This window comes from Cannabis sativa, chromosome 6 (assembly GCF_029168945.1).
Source record: "Cannabis sativa cultivar Pink pepper isolate KNU-18-1 chromosome 6, ASM2916894v1, whole genome shotgun sequence".
NCBI lineage: Eukaryota > Viridiplantae > Streptophyta > Magnoliopsida > Rosales > Cannabaceae > Cannabis > Cannabis sativa.
Window position 1 is genome coordinate 44,178,856 of NC_083606.1, and position 23,807 is coordinate 44,202,662.

At 37.6% G+C, this 23,807-nt stretch overlaps 1 protein-coding gene across 1 annotated transcript; it reads left to right on the top strand.

Annotated features, from left to right (window-relative positions):
- Positions 1–10,263: 10,263 nt before the first annotated feature.
- Positions 10,264–12,224, top strand: LOC115717869 (pirin-like protein At1g50590). The gene is given in 6 exon segments (XM_061117266.1): positions 10,264–10,535; positions 10,645–10,694; positions 10,789–10,827; positions 10,919–10,947; positions 11,217–11,353; positions 11,665–12,224. Coding segments are annotated over 6 exon segments (897 nt in total). The 5' UTR covers positions 10,264–10,413; the 3' UTR covers positions 12,185–12,224.
- Positions 12,225–23,807: the final 11,583 nt, after the last annotated feature.

Consider the following 23,807-nt stretch of genomic DNA (forward strand, 5'->3'; position numbering starts at 1 on the left):
TAATTTCTGAATTGTGTATGAATTTATATTGAACCATGTTATTTTCTGTTATTAAGTTGTAGTTTAATTTCGAATCTTCATTGTTGGTCTAACATGTTTGTTTTTCTAATGAGATAAATCCCTAATGGATTTTCACCATTAGACATACATAATAGTGTTAGATCTCGAAAGATAAATATTGTATATGCAACATCTAGCTGTTCATCAATTGATGACACCTTAGACTAGTATTTTTACAATATGAAACAAGAAGATTACATAAATAAGATTACTTTGTCTTTCGCTAATCGAAGCATCGTTGAATTCTTATTTATAAACGAAATTATCCTAATTCCTCTTAGCTTATTCATTTCGAATTAGCTTCAAAACATATCATTGGATGAATGGTCTATAAATCATTTCATGTCATTCTATATTTTCTCTTAAGAAATTAAATGACGCATATGATTATAATCCCGAAATTCTATTCCCAATTGATATAAATCCTCAATCTTAGAAATCTCCTACTTGTATGGGCAAATCTGACTTAGAGTTTGTATTAGTAGTGGTGGTCCAAGAAAGAATTACTCGTTATATTTGGTTGAATTTAAGTCTTTGACTTTAATTTTAGAATCCAAACAGAAATTTTCTTATATTTCTAATTCCAGAATACAATACAGTTACACTTTCTCAAGTGTTTAATATCCATCTTCTATTAATGGATTAAAAAACTGTATGGAATATGAGTTAGGTATTCTGTGACCAGGATCCACTTGCAGTATTCTAAGAACTCTTTGATGTAACTAAACCTATGTCATCAATAAACACTACCATTCTTTTAATCTATGGCATTTGTATCTTGTTCATAGTGGATTTGACAAGATCAATCTCTGCAAAGAGTTAATATGCCTATATCCACTGAAAGTAGTTCATCTCATTCGCAGATGGATGTACATTCAGGGGTGGATATGAGTTTTTCGTTGTATTCTTAAAACGATAACTCTAGATTATACCTTTTAACAAGAAATTTGAAATGTTTAAATATTTCATTAATTTCTAGCAATGGTTAATACCATTAAGGTAAGTGGTTATAGATCTTGCGAACTGATAGGGGTGGAGAAATAGTTAGTAGATATGCAGTTCAAAGATCATTATATTGATTTTTGAATTATATCCAAACTTACCTCCCCAGAAATTTCGAGTTGCATGTTAATGATTAGTTACTAGTCGTTACCTAATTCCTTCTATGGTGATACGATTTCAGAATGATGTAATGGTTGTATACTTAATGTAAATCATTACTAGATTCATAGATGACCTAATCAAAATCTTAAGAAAGGCTAGAACCATTAACCATGGTTTGTTAGCTATTCTAAGTGATTAGGGGTGGACCATCCCATTGTCAATAGATAAGAAAGTGTTTGTTCAAACAAATACTACTTTTCTAAGAAAATGACTAAGTCTGAAAAACAAGTAGCAAATAAAGGAGATATTTAATTCTTGATTCCAAAAGTGTTCTATCATCTTACATAGGATGATCCCACTACCTCTGTTGTCTTGTCACAACTAAAGAGGTTAATACCATTTAGTTTTCTTCGACATAATTCACGGTACCTTGTCGTAGTGGGAGAGTTTCTAGGAACTCACCTTCTTATGACTTGGGAGACACTAGTGATTAAAATCCATTGTGAGTTTAAACAAGTAATGGATTGTCAAGATAAGAAACTGAGAAGAAAGCCAATAGAACTATGGTTTAATCCATTCACATGGAGTAACCTAAAGTTTTCTATTACAAGGACATAAAAGGAAATTTTCGTTTATAAGTCCATTCAATTGACTTAACAAAACTTCCTGTTCCTAGTATTATAGGTTTGAGTTTATCTAAACCTATGGCTTGTGGTACCTGGTAATTACTTACTCTAATGCAAGCAACTTACTTTAGTAAGATGCTGAAGCATTTTCTTTCTAATGGAAATCTATAGAAGCTTCACAACTTCTTAGGCATAAATTTTATTTATCTAAGGAAAAGTCTTAACTATTCCAGAAAAGATAAAGCCATGAAAGAATTTCTTATATCAACAGTGAGAGGTCTTAGATATGCTTTTGTATGCCTTAGACCAGACACCTGCTGTTGAGTGGGAGTAATGAGTAGGTATCAGATTAATCCAGGAGAAGAACATTGGAAGACAATCAAGTAAATCCAAAGATTAAGAAGAGGAACTATATGTTAGTCTATAAGGGTGTGTTTAGAACTCTTAGACTACACCATATCAGATTTCGAAATTTGCCTTTGTGCTAGAAAATCTTTTTGATAAGATGGTGATTACTCTTGGGGTGGAATAGTGATTTTGGAGAAGTGTAAAAACCTATCTGAAGTCTCTAGGTCTACCAGAGAAGACTGAATGTTAAAGCTGCAGGAAAGGTACTTATTCAGTCTAAGGAAAGTTCTATACATTTTTGGCATCATTCCAAATTGCCTTAAACTACTAGTGTTAATTTCCTGATTAACCAAAAGTAGTTGCCAAAGATATAAAATCCAGTATCCCAAGAGAGTAGACATATAGAGAGGAATTTCACATTATCAATGATTTTGTGATTAAGGAAGAGTAATAGTGGAGAAAAGGTTGTGGTTAATTCAACCTTTCAGATCCTATTACGAGGAGTTTACTACTACTACACTTGATTTGTATATCGAGGTGTTGAGATTATTTGAAATGCACTTTTTGTTTTATATTAGTGCAAGTGGGAGTTTGTTGGGTTTTATGCCCTAAATAAAACTCATTTCAATATAATCAGATTTACTTATTAATATAGATCAGAAATAACATTTAATGTTGCATGGTTCACATGATTTATTTCATGATTATATGTACATAATGTATAGATTCATCTGAAACCCTTTTCACATACTTGATCCTGTTTATTGTGCCGTCAACACATTGGAAAGTAAACATGACTATGTGAATAAAGTTTCCTAGATTTATCAGACACAGGGTTTTACTGATATGATAATCTACAACAAGAGTTTACTTGTATTTGGAGAAATACTATGTTCTTTCCAGAACATTGGTTAAAGTAAAGCTCAGGTTGGATGCATGGAGTATGCATCGGAAGGCACCGATATTAAACTTTGACTTAGATTTAATTAAACTTACCGCAAAATCTATTCAAGTCAATATCGCCTAGTTGATCCTAGATCAAATGATCTTAATCCTGTTATGATTAGGCTCAATCTTGAAAGGCTATTCGTGTTCTTTGAATTGTTAGTTAAGCCTAGTTTTAGGTCAGGGTGATACGTACATTTTGGGAACACGGTAGTGCAATTGAGTGGGAGCGCTAGCATAAACATGGAATCTATAGCTTCTATCTGGCAAATAGTAAGCAAAGGATGATCACCTTCGAGCTTGACCAAACGAAAATAAATGGTGGAGATCTCATTTCACATAAGATGAAATATCATTTATACTGGGTCAAGTGTTTTAAGGATAAAATACATAGTAGGGTGTTACGGTAATTTAATCCCTTTACTGTGTAGATCATTCATATAGAGGATCATTGATCACATTAGGATTATAACAATGGATAACTAATGATGTGTCTATATGGTGGAACATATAGAGCATTCTATATACTGAGAGTGCAATTCTAAGTTCTATGTGTGGATTCAATGAAGAATTAATAAGTTAGTGAATTTTAGTGCTAAATTCTTGATCTACTTATTAGAAGCTCGGTTATATAGACCCATGGTCCCCCCACTAGTTGAGATAATATTGCTTGTAAGACTCATGTAATTGGTTTTGATTAATCAATTATAATTCTCAAATTAGACTATGTCTATTTGTGAATTTTTCACTAAGTAAGGGCGAAATTGTAAAGAAAGAGTTTATAGGGGCATATTTGTTAATTATGATACTTTGTATGGTTCAATTAATAAATATGATAAATGACAATATTATTTAATAATTATTTATAGTTATTAAATAGTTAGAATTGGCATTTAAATGGTTGAATTAGAAAATTGGCGTTTTTGAGAAAATCAGATGCAGAAAAGATAAAACTGCAAAATTGCAAAAGTGAGGCCCAAATCCACTAGTATAGGGCCAGCCACTTTTGTAGGAAATTTAAACTGATATTTTCATTATTTTAATGCCAAATAATTCAAACCTAACCCTACTGGAATGCTATAAATAGATAGTGAAGGCTTCAGGAAAATTACACTTAAAATTTTCTATTTTTCCTTCAGAGAAAAACCTGAGCCTCTCTCTCTCTCCCTATCTTTAGCTGCCACTTCTTCTCTCTCTTCTTCAATATTTCAAAAATCTTAGTGTGAGAGTAGTGCCCACACACATCAAGTGATACCTCAATCATAGTGAGGAAGATCGTGAAGAAAGACTTTCAGCAAGAAGGAGTTTCAGCATCAAAGATTCAGAGAAAGAGATCCAGGTTCAGATATTGATAATGCTCTGCTACAGAAAGGAATCAAGGGCTACATATCTGAACGGAAGGAGTCATTATATTCCGCTGCACCCAATGTAAGGTTTCCTAAACTTTATATGTGTTTATTTCATCGTTTTAGAAAGTTCATATTTAGGGTGTTAATAAACATACTTGTGAGTAGATCTAAGATCCTGGTAAAATAATTTCCAACATTTGTATGCCTTAGACCAGACACCTGTTGTTGAGTGGGAGTAATGAGTAGGTATCAGATTAATCCAGGAGAAGAACATTGGAAGACAATCAAGTAAATCTTAAGATAAAGAAGAGGAACTATATGTTAGTCTATAAGGGTGTGTTTAAAACTCTTAGACTACACCATATAAGATTTCGAAATTTGCCTTTGTGCTAGTAAATCTTTCTGATAAGATGGTGGTTACTCTGGGGGTGGAATAGTGATTTTGGAGAAGTGTAAAAACCTATCTGAAGTCTCTAGGTCTACGAGAAAGGGACTGAATGTTAAAGTTGCAGGAAAGGTACTTATTCAGTCTAAGGAAAGTTCTATACATTTTTGGCATCATTCCAAATTGCCTTAAACTACTAGTGTTAATTTCCTGATTAACCAAAAGTAGTTGCCAAAGGTATAAAAATCCAGTATCCCAAGAGAGTAGACATATAGAGAGGAATTTCACATTATTAATGATTTTGTGATTAAGGAAGAGTAATGGTGGAGAAAAGGTTGTGGTTAATTCAACCTTTCAAATCCTATTACGAGGAGTTTACTACTACTACACTTGATTTGTATATCGAGGTGTTGAGATTATTTGAAATGCACTTTTTGTTTTATATTAGTGCAAGTGGGAGTTTGTTGGGTTTTATGCCCTAAATAAAACTCATTTCAATATAATCAGATTTACTTATTAATATAGATCAGAAATAACATTTAATGTTGCATGGTTCACATGATTTATTTCATGATTATATGTACATAATGTATAAATTCATCTGAAACCCTTTTCACATACTTGATCCTGTTTATTGTGCCGTCAACACATTGGAAAGTAAACATGACTATGTGAATAAAGTTTCGTAGATTTATCAGACATAGGGTTTTACTGATATGATAATCTACAACAGAGTTTACTTGCATTTGGAGAAGTCCTATGTTCTTTCCAGAGCATTGATTAAAGTAAAGCTCAGGTTGGATGCATGGAGTATGCATCGGAAGGGACCGATATTGAACTTTGACTTAGATTTATTAAACTTACCGTAATATCTATTCAAGTCAATATCGCCTAGTTGATCCTAGATCAAATGTTCTTAATCCTGTTATGATTAGGCTCAATCTTGAAAGGCTATTAGTGTTCTTTGATTTGTTAGTTAAGCCTACTTTTAGGTCAGGGTGATACGTACATTTTGGGAACACGGTAGTGCAATTGAGTGGGAGCGCTAGCATAAACATGGAATCTATAGCTTCTATCTGGCGAATAGCAAGCAAAGGATGATCTCCTTCGAGCTTGACCAAACGAACATAAATGGTGGAGTACTCATTTCACATAAGCTGAAATATCATTTATACAGGGTCAAGTGTTTTAAGTATAAAATACATTGTAGGGTGTAACGGTAATCTAATCCCTTTACAGTGTAGATCATTCATATAGAGGATCATTGATCACATTAGGATTATAACAATGGATAACTTATGATGTGTCTATATGGTGGAACATATAGAGCATTCTATATACTGAGAGTGCAATTCTAAGTTCTATGCGTGGATTCAACGAAGAATTAATAAGTTAGTCAATTTTAGTGCTAAATTCTTGATCTACTTATTGGAAGCTCGGTTATATAGACCCATGGTCCCCCCACTAGTTGAGATAATATTGCTTGTAAGACTCATATAATTGGTTTTGATTAATCAATTATAATTCTCAAATTAGACTATGTCTATTTGTGAATTTTTCACTAAGTAAGGGCGAAATTGTAAAGAAAGAGTTCTAGGGGCATATTTGTTAATTATGATACTTTGTATGGTTCAATTAATAAATATGATAAATGACAATATTATTTAATAATTATTTATAGTTATTAAATAGTTAGAATTGGCATTTAAATGGTTGAATTAGAAAATTGGCGTTTTGAGAAAATCAGATGCAGAAAAGATAAAACTGCAAAATTGCAAAAAAGTGAGGCCCAAATCCACTATGTAGGGCCGGCCACTTTCGTAGGGTTTTTCCCTCTGATATTTTCATTATTTTAATGCCAAATAATTCAAACCTAACCCTAGTGGAATGCTATAAATAGATAGTGAAGGCTTCAGGAAATTTACACTAAATTTCTACACTTTTCTTCTGACACTTCTGAATCAGAAAAACCTGAGCCTTCTCTCTCCCTATCTTTGGCCGAACCCACTCTCTCTTTCTTCTTCCTTAAATTTCGAAATCCTTAGTGTATGAGTAGTGCTCACACACATCAAGTGATACCTCAATCATAGTGAGGAAGATCGTGAAGAAAGACTTTCAGCAAGAAGGAGTTTCAGCATCAAAGATTCAGAGAAAGAGATCCAGGTTCAGATATTGATAATGCTCTGCTACAGAAAGGAATCAAGGGCTAGATATCTGAACGGAAGGAGTCATTATATTCCGCTGCACCCAATGTAAGGTTTCCTAAACTTTATATGTGTTTATTTCATCATTTTAGAAAGTTCATATTTAGGGTGTTAATAAACATACTTGTGAGTAGATCTAAGATCCTGGTAAAATAAATTCCAACAGATTCGACGTTCGCTCTCCCAAAACTCCCCTGGGTTCATCTACAAAAGACAACACACAAGATGAGTGTTTGGTTAGAATATCCAACGATAAACAAGCAAATATGTCGACCAGGAGTACTCAACGGATTAAAAGAACAAGAATGCTCAAAGAAAAGTCAAGACTCAAGAAGTTTGAAATTTTCTTGAGGTAGGGCAAAAAAAAATTCATGAAGCTTAGAATAAGCATGATGAAGAATCGGCATTATGTAGTTCGGAAAACAGGCATTATGGACTGTAAAATTGCATGAAACCATGACAAAGAAGAATCACAGAGTTTCTGAACCTAGGGTTTCCTATGCATTCTCTGCAGAAAACTCGAAGGTACATGCGAAAAGTAAACATGCAAAAATGAGCATAAAGGAAATCGAGAACTTACTCAAGAGTCAGATATCCGGATTCAGACAACGTCAATCCAACAAGCAGTTTGGATGAAGGCACTTCAGAAAACTTGAAGCTAAAAACTTCTCTTTTTGCTCTGGAATCTCTTAGCAAAGGAAGATGGTGAAGATGAGCTTGTGTGCCAATGCTGGTTGATATTTATAGGCAAGTCACGGAAAAAAGGGGTAATCATTTCAAAATAAACTCAGACGCTTCGGTTCCCTCTTAAAAGCGAATATGGGAAATCAAAAATAATCAAGTGCAACCGTTAACTGTGGAGAGAGAAAAACAGATTTCTAAATATTAATTGTTAGAGCATTTATTAGCCGAAAACTGAAGGGATGCCCTGTTAGCCTAACATCGAGACTCAGACAGACGCGCTTGACATGTGTCCCCATCCAAAGGCAGAACAGCTCGAATGAAGTCTACACGCAACTTTGGAAGTCCCGTACAGACTTGGGGCAAATGTTATCCCAATTTTTGCACTATGACGTGGCATCATACGATGGTGACACGTGGAGGCAACTGTGAGTATCTGTTCGGAGACACACAATCCGAACAGGATGCCTCGTGAGCAATCTGCACAAAATAATCAGCGATCCACGCAGAACGATCAACACTTAGCGAATTCAGCTTTCGCGCTGTGAGTCATCAACGGGTCCCTATAACTTAGGGGTCAGATTACAGAGATATGACATATCCATGATCTCACGATCAGTGTACTCCGCATTTATCCCACGATCCCACGATCGGTGTATTCAGCAATTATCACACGATCGTTCTGCTTATACACATTGTAACGAGAAGGGAAACACTTTTTCTACACGTTTACAGCCCTATAAATAGTGATGCATGTTCACTGGGCAAGAGATCGAGAACATTTTGGTCGCAGACAGTTTAGTCGAGACTTTACCCTAGAGTTATCTAAGAATTCATATTCAGAGATACTATTGTAAGAGCTATAAGAAAAGGAACCTTTCTCCTTGTTCTTAAGTCAATACAAACAATGAGGATTAGGCTATTACCGTACAGATCGGGGCTGAACCTCTATAAAATTCTTGTGTCTTTATTCTGCTTTACTATATATCGATTACTATAAATCACTTATCGCTTACTAAATAAGACTCATTGTCGTTGGCTAAAAGCGAGGTCAACAATACCTAACCTTGGAACTGATCTAACATCGGACCACCATCAGACCTCTATCGAACACCATCAAGCTAGACGAAAAAAAATAGAAACCAAAAAAATGTAAAAAACTTGACCAACAACTATTTCCACACAAATAAATAGCATAAAACAGCAACAACTAACAGATCGACCATCTAAACAACATTATAAACTAAATATAAGAACCAAGAACAAGATTAACTAAAGAAAAATCATTACCCATTGAATTCGTATATAATGCTCTGTCTGAAAAAATAACTACTACCAAAGTATCGAGCTTGTAGTATAGTTTGTATCAAAATTTGTGTTATTTGGTAATAAAATGAGTGAAGAGAATGAGGTTTGTGAGTGGGCAAGATTGAGGGTGAGAGAAGAGCTGTGTGAAGAGAAGGGAAGAGAGAGATGGAAATGTTGTGTTTTTGGGCTACAGAAGTATTATGGAGATTAAAATTAAAATTGATCCAATCTCTACATAAAAAAAAAAAAAAAAAAAAAAAGTTGATCCAATCTCTTAATATTACACAATATGAATTTAAGAGAATAATTTTCAATTAATATATGCATAGAAATTTAAATTTTTGGAAAGAAAGATCGATACTATAATATATATAAATGTGACATGCGAATAAATATATATATATATATAAAAAAAATATAAATAGGAAAGACAAATATGAAAACATTAGCTATTCTTTAAAGGTGGATTTTTGGTGTTAAAAATAAAAAAAAAAAAAATATAAAACTTAATTTTTCATATAAACTTTGTTAAGTCAATATTTTTTTTTCATAAAATTATTTTCATGCCAAACATATAAGAAATTGATTTCTTTTTTGCCATAATTTTTTTTTTTCTACATTTTCCTTTACTCTTTCTTTCCCTACCAAAATGCAACTTCCAAAATATAATCTAAAAAAAAAAGAAAAATTATTTAGAATAAAGAGAGAGAGAGAGAGAGAGAAAGAGAGAGAGAGAGAGAGAGAGAGAGAGAGAGAGAGAGAGAGTTAAGCATGCAAGTTTGTGAAGCTAGAAACATAGTTGGGGCCATAAAGATTGCGTAGTACTATCTCACACCACAAAATACATTCCCTCGCATAGATACAATACATCATGTATATGTGTGGCACTTGGGATTACCATACCATACGCATTGAATTTCATAAAGTGACATGGACCATGATTGATTAAAAAAACTTTATACTCATCTTTATTAATTTTTTTTTTTTAAAAAAAAAAAACAAGTAAGTAGTGGTACTCATGCAATGCAAAGAAAAAAAACAGTAGGTAATCTTAAGTTCCATACATCATCACAGCATTGTGATGACGTGATATATACATATTATTAAATTAGTATAATTTATAAAGATGGTATAGTCAAATCCCCCGATCTCAAGCAAAGTCCATGTGGGTCTTATGGGTCGCCAACACCTTAAACACTTTGACTTTCAAAATTTCTTACAGCACATTCTCTCCCCATCTCTAATAAACGTGTATAAATCGGTTCAAATATGTAACTTTGTTATCTCATCTTTATTTTCCTTTTATTTTTTTAAAAAAACTAATATAGTTTTCCTGTTTTGTCCAAACGCTGATATTGAAAGTGCAAAACTGTTGATACATATTTATACAAAGAAAGAAAAGGATGCCTAGTGAGATTGAGAATTGTGAGACTGTTGTTAGAGACCCTCGTCCGGTGGTTAGGAAATTTTTGGCTAGGCAACAACACGAAGGGTTAGGTGCCATTGTTAGAAGGAGTATTGGCAGGTGACACTTTGCATACAAAAGCCAACATGGTTTTATTTTTTCATTAAATTTACTTAATCTTTTGAGTTTTTTTTTTCTTCTCTTGTTAATGGGTTCAGAATGCTTTCAGATTTGAGCTCAAATACTTTGATCCTTTTCTTGCTTTGGATGAATTTTCAGGTGGGTGTTCTCTGCTTTTTCATCTATTCTTCTTTATTTATATTTACAATTTGGTTTCATGAGATTTCATTTCATTTTTCTATGTGTATTTCAGTTACTGCTCCAGCTGGGTTTCCTGATCATCCACATAGAGGTTTTGATCACTTGATTTAAGTCTCTTTTGTCATTGATATGACATGTTGCTTAAGTTCTAACTCTTTCTTCTTCTTCTTTTAAAATCTCAGGGTTTGAGACAGTGACCTACATGTTACAGGTATAGTCCTATAATATAAATTATCTTAATCTTGAATCAACTTATATTGGCTATATTAATTTTCAATCAATCACAACATGGCATCAAATGGCCAGTGCAGCAGGCAATATGGTAGACTGGTTTTACTTTTTATTAGCCAATATCAGGGCGAAAATGATCTGGGCCTTTTTTTAAGGGCAAAAAAGTTGTATTTTATAACATAAAAAAGGAAAAAGGAAAAAACAATTTATTTATTTGGAGTTACTTTGTTGTAAAATATGAATAATTAGGGAGCTGTGACACATGAGGCTGGCGATCTGCAATGGATGACTGCAGGAAGAGGAATTGTTCACTCTGAAATGCCTGCAGCCCAGAGAACCCAAAAGGGTCTACAATTATGGATCAACCTCTCCTCCAAAAATAAAATGTAAAAACAAAATAGCATCCTTTTTTTTTTCAAAAAATACTAATTTAAATTCGCTAATGCAATTTAAGAAAAATATGACACATAATTCTCCAAATGAAATAGTTTACTTTTTCCCAAAGCTGCTTTGAATTATTGATTTTTGGTGTGAATGTGAGAAATCTATGTACCATTTTACCCCTATATCATGGTTTTGAAGTAACTTTTCAAAATTTTGGCAGCCTGGGACTAATCTCCTAGAATAAATGAACTACAAATCTATAACATTATTCCTTTCCAAATTTAATTTTTATATATATATGTAATGAATTCAGGATTGAACCAAGGTATCAAGAAATGTTGAGCAAGGACATAGCAGAAGTAGAAAAAGATGGAATAAAGGTAAGAGTGATAGCAGGGCATGCCTTAGGAACCAAATCACCCATCTACACAAGAACACCAACCATGTACTTAGACTTCACTCTTAAGTCAGGAGCACACCTTCAACAACCAATACCAGTATCATGGAATTTATTTGTGTATGTCTTAGAAGGTGAAGGAATCTTTTGTGGAAGCGATGGTGGTTCGAAGCTGATCTCGCCGGTGACAGCTCACCACCTTCTTCTCCTAGGATCTGGGGATGGATTGGAGGCTTGGAACAAGTCTTCAAAATAACTTAGATTCATCTTAGTTGGAGGAGAACCATTAGGTGAGCCACTTGCTCAATTGGGCCCATTTGTGATGAACACACAAGAAGAAATTAAACAAACAATTGATGACTTCGATAACTACACTAATGGATTTGAGAAGGCAAAACATTGGAGATCTGAAGCTGCTACTGCACTTGGATTTTAGCTCTTTAATTTCTTACCATTTCGGAAGAAAAAGAAATATTTGTTTTTATTTTTTTGGTTTTGTGAACCAAAAGATTTAGAGAAATGCTAACTAGAGTTTCATGAATATCCATGTTATTAGTGTAAATTAATATTAAGTACCACATATTTTTCTTGTTTAAGAAAGATTTCATTTCATTAATTGATAATGTCACTCTTATCGGAGAACTTGAATTAATTTATATTAATTATTTTAAATAGAACTTATGAGAAAAAATATAAAAGTTAATATAGGAAATAATGTCACTAATCACACCCCACCTTGTCTTTTTTTTATTAACACCATACTACCTTTTTTTTTAAGCCACATAATGATTTCTTCAATTTATAAATTTATATCTCTCTTCTATCTTTTAAAATATATTATTTTATAGCACATTTTTACATTATTTCGTATATTAACTAATATATTTGTTTTGTATTTCTTCTTTATATTATATATATAATATATTTTAATATATATAATAAATATTAATAAATTTAAATTAAATATAATTTAAATATGATTAGTTAAGATCCGTACTTCTTTACATATAAAGGAGAAGAGTTTGAAGAAAATAAAAATCTTTACGTATAGAATTATTTATCTGATGGAAGGTATTTTTTTTTTTGGTTCTTTATTTTTTTTTTAGGTATAGATTCTTCACCCCACTCAATAATTAAAAATAAATTTTGTTAAATTGGAGTTTTAATTAATAATATTAGTGTTGGACGATGTTAACCAATAATGTGTATTCTGTTATTTGTTAGTTGAGATTAGTTCACTTTCAGTTGTAACTGTCAAAGTTAGTTAGTTTCAATTCTTGCTTTCTTTGTAATGTTGAACTATCTCTATAAATAATAGAAACTCTCATTAAGAGAGTCAATGATTCCATTGCATTTCCTCTGTTTCTTACAATAGTTTTCTCTGGTTTTTACCTCTTTCTATTGGTTTTCATTTCTACATGGTATCAGAGATCAAGCTGATTGGGGAGGAGAATACCGGCCCTTTGCAAAGTTTTTAAGAGATCAAGGGATTCATTTTTCACATCCATGTCCCCATGATCATGAGCAAAATGGTCGTGCTGAAAGAAAACATCGACATGTGACAGAAACGGGTCTCACCATGCTTGCTCAGGCTGGCCTTGACTTGTCTTATTGGTGGTTAGCTTTTCAAAGTGTTGTCTTCATTATAAACAGGTTACCTACTGCTGTGTTGGATTTTCTCACACCATATGAATGTCTATTTCAAAGAGAACCTGACTACAATATTTTAAAGACCTTTGGGTGTGCTTGTTATCCCCATCTAAGGCCATATCGATCTCATAAAATGGATTACAAATCTGAAATGTGCACCTTTGCTGGCTATTCCTCTCATCATAAGGGATATCTTTGTGAGAACTCTCAAGGACGAATTTACATAGCACGGAATGTTGTCTTTGATGAAACTTGTTTCCGTGCTACCACAACTTCAGCAACAAACTCCAATTCACAGGTACACTTGTTTTCTTCCAATGCTTTACCTACTGCATTTTCTTATTTTCCTACTAGTGTGACATCTTCTAATGCTACTGTTTTTCATCCTCCACACCATCATGTACCTGTTCCTATATCACCCTCACCCGATCTTCAACATGTCTCCCAAACACACGTTAAACCTAATCCTATTATATCCACACAACCCGACCCACAACCTACATCAAGTAGCCAACCTTCCTCAGATAATAATTCTACACCTGCTATATCACCTCAGATACAGCCCCCTTTACCACGTCAGACACAACCCCCTTTACCATCTCAAACACAGCCCCCTTTACCACTTCAGACACAACCCTCTATACCACAGGTATCACCCGTTCCAATCAACCCATCTGCTCCAAATAATTCAGTTGCTGCAGGTGTACAAAGAACTCATCCAATGACAACTCGTGCTCATAATGGCATCAAGAAACCTAAGTCGTTTTTAGCTTCTAAACATCCTTTACCCGAAGCTCTCTTCCCCAAAGAGCCAAGAACACTTAAAGAAGCTTTAAACAATTCCAAATGGCTGGCAGCAATGAATCATGAGGTTGATGCTTTAAAGAAAGCCCGCACCTAGACATTGATTCCTTATCAACCTCACATGCATATCATTGACAACAAATGGGTTCATCGGATCAAACTCAATGCTGATGGAACATTGGATAAGTTCAAGTCTCGCCTTGTTGCTAAGGGATATTTCCAAACCCCAAGAATTGACTATGCTGAACTGTTTAGTGCTGTCGTGAAGCCAGCCACTGTTCACATTGTTCTATCGCTTGCTGTCACCTCCAATTGGGAAGTAAAACAGCTGGATGTTAGTAATGCCTGTTGGGAATTATTTTACCAGGATCTTAGATCTACTCACAAGTATGTTTATTAACATCCTAAATATGAACTTTCTAAAACGATAAATTAAACACATATAAAGTTAAGAAAACCTTACATTGATGCAGCGGAATAAATGTCTCCTTCCACTCAGATCTCTAACCCTTGATTCCTTTCTGTAGCAGAGTATAATCAAGATCTGAGCCCGAATGTCCTCCTTCTTCAAGCTTTGATCCTTCACAGTCTTCCAATCTATGATTGAGTAACTGCTTGCTGTGTGTGGGCACTTACTCTTTCACTAGGGTCACGAAAAAGATGAAGGGAAAAGAGAGAGAGGTATTTCGGCCAAGGTAGAAAGTGGGGAAGGCTCAGTTTTCTGAAGAGAGAAATTTCTGTCAGAAAGTTGATCTGAAAACTTGTGTTTTGACTGAGCCATCACTTTCTATTTATAGGCAACTACTAGGTCTAGGTTTAGAATTATTTGGCATTAAAATAATGAAAATAATAATTTGAAAAAACCTTTTAAGTGGCCGGCCATATGGTGTTATTGGACCTCACTTAATTTTGCAATTTTATCAAATTTTATCTCTATTTTCTCAAAAATGCCAATTTTCTAATTCTAACCTTTTAAATGCCAAAACTAATTATTTAATAACTAAAATACATCATTAAATAATATTGTCATTTAATTTAATTATTAATTAGACATATAAAGTCTATTAATAAATAAATAAACCTAGAAAACTCTTTTCCTTACAATTTCACCCCTGCTTAGTGAAAATTCATAAAATTAGACATAGTCTAACTTTAGAATTATAATTGACCAATCACGAATCAATTAATGAGTCTTACGAGCAGAATGTTCTCAACTAGAATGGGGACCATGGATCTATATGCTGAGCTTCCAATAAGTGAACCAAATTTACCAAGTAAATTCATACTTATTAATTCTTCGTTGAATCCACTCTTAGAACTTAGAATTGCACTCTCGGACTTATATAGAGCATATTGTATGTTTCACGATACCAATATACTATCTCATTTAACCATTGTTATAATCTTATTGTGATTTAAAGATCCTCTATATAGATGATTTATGTAACACCCTAACTACCTTAGGCGTATTACGTGATTTTTAAACATACTGTGCAGCTCGTTGCTAATCAACAAGGTTTATGGAAAAACGTGATTAATTAAAATTTTACTTTTTAATTAAACTTATAAACCATATTACAAAAGACTCGGGATCCCGATTATAAAAAATATTTACAAAAAGTTTAACTGTTTAACTGTTACATAAAAATAGGGGTCGTCTAACGACCAGTTACAAAAATACAGCCTTGTTGTCCCGAGGATCGTACGCTCCAGGCCTAACCGCCCCGACATGTACAATCTCATAAGCTCGCTCACGGTCCATCAGCTAAAGCCTTGCCTTTACCTACACATGAACATAAACTGTGAGTCGACAGACTCAGTAAGAAAAGCATAATAATACCATACATAATTCTAACTGCCGTGTCCAACACGATACTGAGTCCCGCTACTGCCATGTCCAACATGGTACTGAGCCACTACTGCCATGTCCAACATGGTGCGAGTTACGAACGTTCATAGGGACGGTACTATTGACACGTAACAACTTCGATCGGTCGAACTCATACTCCGCCGCTGGTCATACTCCACTGTACCGACGTGTTACTATATCCTCCCGATCGGTCGAGCCGGTCATACTCCGCCTTGGTCATACTCCGGCTGTACCGACGGGATACGTCAATAGCACGGAACCACCAACCAAGTGTCGGCTGATCGGTCAAACCGGTCATACTCCGCCGTCGGTCATACTCCAGCCTGTACCGACGTGACAGGGTTGGATGGTTCGAAGCCAACATACAACTAATGTAATCTAATAGGCTTCCTACATGCTCACTAAACATGTAATCTACATATGCATACTGTTATACTAATCTTACCTGGATTCCGATTTCAGGTGTCGTCAACCCGACCGGCCCGAAGCCGAGTGGCGGACATCGGCTCCTAAACCATAAAAATCACAACGCTATAAGTGACACGCTAAATCACTTCCCGGGGACTAAAACTAGGAACTAAAAGTTTCCCTATCGATAAAAAGCATGGCAATACCCCTAAAAACATAAAAACGAGGAAAACTAGGGTTTACGAAAATTCCCCCAACGTGAGCCAGGTTGCCCAACCGGAATTCCGGTTCTGGGAATTACTGGATACGCATCCGGAATTCCAGTTGCACAACCGGAATTCCGGTTCCTCGCAGGAATTTTTCAAAAATTCCTAACTCGACCAAATCAAACCCAATTGGTTCCAAACCTTCCAGACCTGCTCTAAATACCCCAAAGAACAAATCTAAGGCAACAAACTAACCCAGGAACCACAGAAACAAAATTCACCATTAAAGCTCAAGCTTTGAGTTCTAAACTCAAACTTGAGCAAATCTCACAAACATGCATTCAAACCTAGTTAATTCTACTCAAATATGCATGAAATAGCTTCTGAAATCAAACAAAAACCTCAACAATAACCCAGCAACAGATTCAATCAATACTCTTTGAAAACCATATTTTGAGCTAAAACTTCCAATTTTGAGCAAAGCAATTTAACACTCATTACTAACAACCTAATTAATCACAAATCAACATACTTACATCTCAGAAACAACAACAATATTCCAGCAGCAACAACATCAAAGATTCAAGCATGCAACAACCATTTTCATCATAAATTTCAAGAAAAACAAAGTAAGAAACTAAAGCCAAGAAATACCTCAATGAAAATTCACTTTGATCTTGCTAAACCACTTGAATTAACCAAGCAAAACCCAGCCCTTGCACAGCCAAGCCTTGGCCGAAAAGAGAGAGAGAGAGAGAGAGAGAGAGAGAGAGAGAGAGAGAGAGCTTTGAGTGTTTTGAAAATTTCTTTTAATTTTGACTAAGTGTTGAATTTTGTGAAAAAGGAATATAAGCCACAAATCATATTTTATTTCAGCCAACAAATTAAAATAAAATAACCATTTAATACATTTAATAAATCACATAAGACAAAACACTAATGGGGCAAAAAGACCATTTTGCCCCTCCACCATAAAACCACATAAATCATACTAAAGGGGTATTTTTGGGACATTCTAAATTCCCGGCCATTCCCGACATTCCCAATGTCTAAAACCCGTCCCCAAACTACTAACATACTAAGTTGTGATTTCTACTGAGCCAAACGACGAGTTCCAAAATATCGGGCACCGGAAATGCAAAATATGCAACTACTGAATAACATAACCATGCATTTCTGAATTCCATAATTAACAGTAATAAATTATTTAAATAGCTATAAATAATTTCTTAATTAATCATAACCAACTGATAATTTCCAAATTAACTAAGCGGGCTTTACAACTATCCCCCCCTTAAAAGGATTTCGTCCCCGAAATCTAACCTGAATAACTCTGGATATTGAGCTCTCATATCTGACTCTAGCTCCCAGGTGGCTTCTTCCACCTTACTGTTTCTCCAGAGAACCTTGACCAATGCTATGGTCTTATTCCGAAGGACTTTATCCTTTCTATCCAGGATCCGCACCGGGCTGTTCCTCATAAGTCATATCTGGCTGAAGCTGAAGACTCTCATAACTGAGTATATGAGAGGGGTCTGAAACGTATTTTCTCAACATCGAGACATGGAATACGTTGTGAACTGCTGACAAGGCTGGAGGCAATGCTAACCGATATGCCACTTGACCTATCTTCTCGAGAATCTCGAAAGGTCCTGTAAATCTAGGGCATAACTTGCCTCTTTTCCCGAAACGTTTAATCCCCTTCATCGGAGATACCCGTAAAAACACATGTTCCCCTACTTGGCACTCAACATCTCTGCATTTCGGATCTGCGTAACTCTTCTGTCTGCTCTGTGAGGCAAGCATTCTAGCTTTTATCTTCTCTATCGCCTCATTGGTCCGCTGAACTGACTCTGGACCTAGGTATTTCCTTTCCCCTGTCTCATCCCAGTGGATAGGGGATCTACATTTCCTACCGTACAACAGTTCATAGGGAGCCATCCCCATCGTACTCTGATAACTGTTGTTGTACGAAAATTCTATCAACGGTAGATATTTACTCCATGAGCCTTCAAAGTCCATAACACAGGCTCTCAACATGTCCTCCAATATCTGAATTGTCCTTTCGGACTGACCATCTGTTTGAGGATGGAATGCTGTACTGAATTTTAGCTTTGTACCCATTGCCCGTTGCAAACTTTGCCAAAATTTGGAGGTGAATTTCGGATCCCTGTCCGAAACTATAGACTTCGGTACCCCGTGAAGTCTCACTATCTCTCTGACGTACAGTTCTGCCAACTGATCCACTGTGAACGTTGTTCTAACCGGCAGAAAATGAGCAGATTTCGTAAATCGGTCCACCACTACCCAGATGGAATCAAACAAACCCGTGGTCCTAGGTAACCCGACCACAAAATCCATCGTGATATCTTCCCATTTCCATTCTGGTAGGGTTAGAGGCTGCAACAACCCCGTTTGGTCTCTGATGTTCAGCCTTAATCTGCTGACACGTGAGGCATCTCGATACGAATTCTACCAAATTCTTCTTCATACCGCTCCACCAGAAGTACGGTTTCAAATCTTGGTACATCTTGGTGGTGCCGGGATGCAGAGAATACGGGGTAGAATGAGCCTCCTCAAAGATCTCATTTCTCAGTTCAACACTGTTCGGAACACAAACCCTGGCTTTATATAAAAGCATCCCACTATCTGACACTGAAAAGTCCTTGGCTTGACCAGCCAACACCTCCTCCCGGATTTTCACTAACTCCGGATCTGTCATCTGAGCGACTTTTATTCTTTCCAACAGATCAGATTGCAGCGTCAAGTTGTGAAGCTGACCTACCACAAACTCAATGCTGGATCTAACCATATCCTCTGCTAGCTGAGGTGAGATCTGAATCATACTAGCTACTTGCCCGGGACCCTTTCTGCTCAGGGCATCGGCCACTACATTGGCTTTTCCGGGATGATAGAGGATCTCACAATCGTAATCCTTCACTAATTCCAACCAACGCCTTTGTCTCATGTTCAAATCTTTCTGAGTAAAGAAATACTTGAGACTTTTATGGTCGGTGTAGATCTCACATTTCTCACCGTAAAGGTAATGCCGCCAAATCTTTAGTGCAAAAACCACTGCGGCCAGTTCTAAATCATGAGTCGGGTATCGCTGTTCATAATCCTTTAACTGACGGGAGGCATAAGCGATGACCCGATCGGCTTGCATCAATACACACCCCAAACCCTGTTTGGATGCGTCACAATAGACTACGAACTTTTCCTTGTCCGAAGGCAAAGCTAGCACTGGAGCAGTAATCAATCTCTGCTTTAGCTCCTGAAAACTAGCTTCACATTTATCTGACCAGATAAACCGCTGATTCTTCTTTGTAAGCTCGGTTAGGGGCATTGAAATTTTGGAGAACCCCTCCACGAACCTACGGTAGTACCCAGCTAATCCCAAGAAGCTTCTGATCTCTGTCACTGTCTTCGGTCTCGGCCAATCCCTGACGGATTCAATCTTCCCGGGATCCACCTTGATCCCATCTTTACTCACAATGTGCCCTAGGAAGGACACCTGAGATAGCCAGAACTCACATTTCTTGAACTTGGCGTAAAGCTTATGTTCTCGAAGTCGTTGCAGTACCATCTGAAGATGTAACTCATGCTCCTCTTCTGATTGAGAGTACACGAGGATGTCGTCGATAAACACAATCACACAGATATCGAGGAAATCCTTGAATACTCTATTCATCAGGTCCATGAATCTTTGCGGGAGCATTGGTTAGTCCGAATGACATAACCAGAAACTCGTAATGTCCATACCTAGTGCGGAAAGCCGTCTTCGGAATGTCCTCCTCTCGGATTCTCAACTGATGATAACCCGAACGGAGATCAATCTTAGAAAAGACCGTCTTCCCCTGAAGCTGATCGAACAAGTCATCGATCCTAGGTAATGGATATTTATTCTTCACCGTCAGCTTGTTCAACTCCCTGTAGTCGATGCACATCTTCATAGATCCATCCTTCTTCTTGACGAACAAAACCGGGGCTCCCCAGGGTGACACACTGGGCTGAATGAACCCTATATCAAGCAACCCTTGGAGCTGAATCTTTAATTCCTTAGTTCAGCTGGAGCCATCCTATACGGGGCTTTGGAAACCGGTTCCACCCCTGGTGCCAAGTCAATCACGAAATCAATCTCCCGCTGAGGTGGTAACCCTGGAAGTTCTTCGGGAAAAACGTCCAAAAATTCCCGAACCACTCTGATGTCCTCTGGCCGAATGGTGTCTGGCCGAGTGGTGTCCACCACCACGGCCAGAAACCCTAAGCACCCGCCGTGCAACAATTCTCTCGCTGACATAGCCGAGATCACCGGGATCCGAGATCCCTGAACTGAACCCACAAATACAAACGGTTCTTCACTTTCCGGTTGGAAGACCACCATCTTCCTTTTACAGTCAATGCTCGCTGAATATTTAGATAGGAAATCCATTCCTAAAATAATATCAAATTCGACTAAGCTCATCTCTATCAGATCAGCGCTTAACTCTCTACCATCTATCCTGATCGGCATAGACCTAATCCACCTCTTGGAGATAACCAATTCTCCGCCAGGTAACAGGGTTCCAAACCCTGATTCATATCTATCAAAGGGTCTACCCAATTTACTAAAGACTCTGGCCGCCACATAAGAACGTGTAGCCCTAGAATCAAACAGCACTGAATATAGCGAGTTGTTAATAGAAAGCTGACCTGTGACTACTGATGGGCTGGCATCTGCATCAGCCTGCGTGATGGCGAATACCCTGGCTGGAGTGGGTATCGCTGGAGCTCTCGGTGCCTCTGGTCGGAGCTGGGGACATTCCCTCTTGAAGTGTCCGGGCATGCCACAATGAAAGCATCCCTGACCTTTGCACTCACCCCGATGGTGCCTCTTGCAGCTAGGGCACTCGGGAAAGGAGAATCGGGTCTCAGTACCACCAGGACGACTCCCTCTGTTCTGGTTCCCCCAGAACCTCTTGTTCTGACTCGAGCCACCGGAAGCAGTGGGTGCCCTCTTGCTCTGATCAATGGCCGAACCACTACTCCCCCTGCTATAGCCTGATGCAGGAGGGGTAGGAGCTCCGCCACTCACCGGAGTACTGGCTGATTCTGACATACACCCCACTGCGCCCTCAGCTCGCAGTGCCTTCTCCACCATCTGAGCATAGGTGGTGCTGTCGTCTGTGGTAATCATCAGATCATGCCTGATCTTGGGATTCAACCCGTCTAGATACTTCTCCTTCTTGCTGAAGTCGGTCGGCACAATTCCCGAGGCTAACCTCGCCAACTGATCAAACTGAGTAGTATACTCAGTGACGCTCATGTTCTCCCGCTGGGTCAGGTGAACGAACTCTTTCCTCTTGGCGCTTCTGACCGCCTCATTGTAGTATTTTGCGTTGAAGAGTTCCTGGAACCTTTCCCAGGTCATGGTGGTGACATCATGGATCTGAGACACCATGTCCCACCATACCAACGCGTCCTCCTGGAACTGAAATGTGGCGCACACCACTTTGTCGTTACCGGTGACACCCATGAAATTCAGTATCTTGGTGATCACCGTCAGCCATTGCTCGGCTTTCATTACATCCGGACCTCCCAGGAATACCGGAGGTGCTTGCTTCCGGAACCGCTCATACAATGGTTCCAATCTATGGGCCGCCACCACTATCTCGGCACAGGCGGCGAGGCGGGTGCCACCGGAACTATGGGCACGAGGCTGAACCGCAGAGCACCCCGCCGTCTCAACCTCTCGAATCTCGAGGTCTTGTTCTTCGATCCGGCTTGCATTTACGCAAACCGCAACTCCCACCGGGGCTCCACGATCGGCCGGGGAGCCTGGGCAGCCTGTGGCGGGTTCTCATCACCCCGGCCACGAGCCCTGCCTCGGGGACCTCTACCTCGGCCCCTGGCAGGTGGGGGAAACTGAGCTCCCTGTCCTTGATTCGACCCTACGGAGTTGCCCTGACTCCTGGTAGTCCGCCTGGCGTCCATCTAGTTAGAACCGCCTGCGAAACCAAGAGTTGGCATATCAGGTCATATTCAAGGCGAGCTTACTAATGCCGCTTAATTTGGAAATTAGAAACGAAACATGCGCCTATTCTACTATCAGGCTACTAACATGCTTCCTAACAGGCTTTTCTTTTTCATAACTGAATAAAATAAACTACTAAAGCAATAAAGGCTTACTGAACCGTGAACCGAGCTAACTGCTGATGATGATTGTACATGTCGTGACGATCTTCGGAAGACAACCTGGCGGCTCTGATACCAAAAATTAACACCCTAACTACCTTAGGCGTATTATGTGATTTTTAAACATACTGTGCAGCTCGTTGCTAATCAACGAGGTTTATGGAAAAACGTGATTAATTAAAATTTTGCTTTTTAATTAAACTTATAAACCATATTACAAAAGACTCGGGATCCCGATTATAAAAAATATTTACAAAAAGTTTAACTGTTTAACTGTTACATAAAAATAGGGGTCGTCTAACGACCAGTTACAAAAATACAGCCTTGCTGTCCCGAGGATCGTACGCTCCAGGCCTAACCGCCCCGACATGTACAATCTCATAAGCTCGCTCACGGTCCATCAGCTAAAGCCTTGCCTTTACCTACACATGAACATAAACTGTGAGTCGACAGACTCAGTAAGAAAAGCATCATAATACCATACATAATTCTAACTGCCGTGTCCAACACGATACTGAGTCCCGCTACTGCCATGTCCAACATGGTACTGAGCCACTACTGCCATGTCCAACATGGTACTGAGTTCTGAACGTTCATAGGGACGGTACTATTGACACGTAACAACCTGATCGGTCGAACCGGTCATACTCCGCCGCCGGTCATACTCCACTGTACCGACGTGTTACTATATCCTCCCGATCGGTCGAACCGGTCATACTCCGCCGTTGGTCATACTCCGGCTGTCACCGACGGGATACGTCAATAGCACGGAACCACCAACCAAGTGTCAGCCTGATCGGTCAAACCGGTCATACTCCGGCTGCTGGTCATACTCCAGCCTGTACCGATGTGACAGGGTTGGATGGTTCGAAGCCAACATACAACTAATGTAATCTAATAGGCTTCCTACATGCTCGCTAAACATGTAATCTACATATGCATACTGT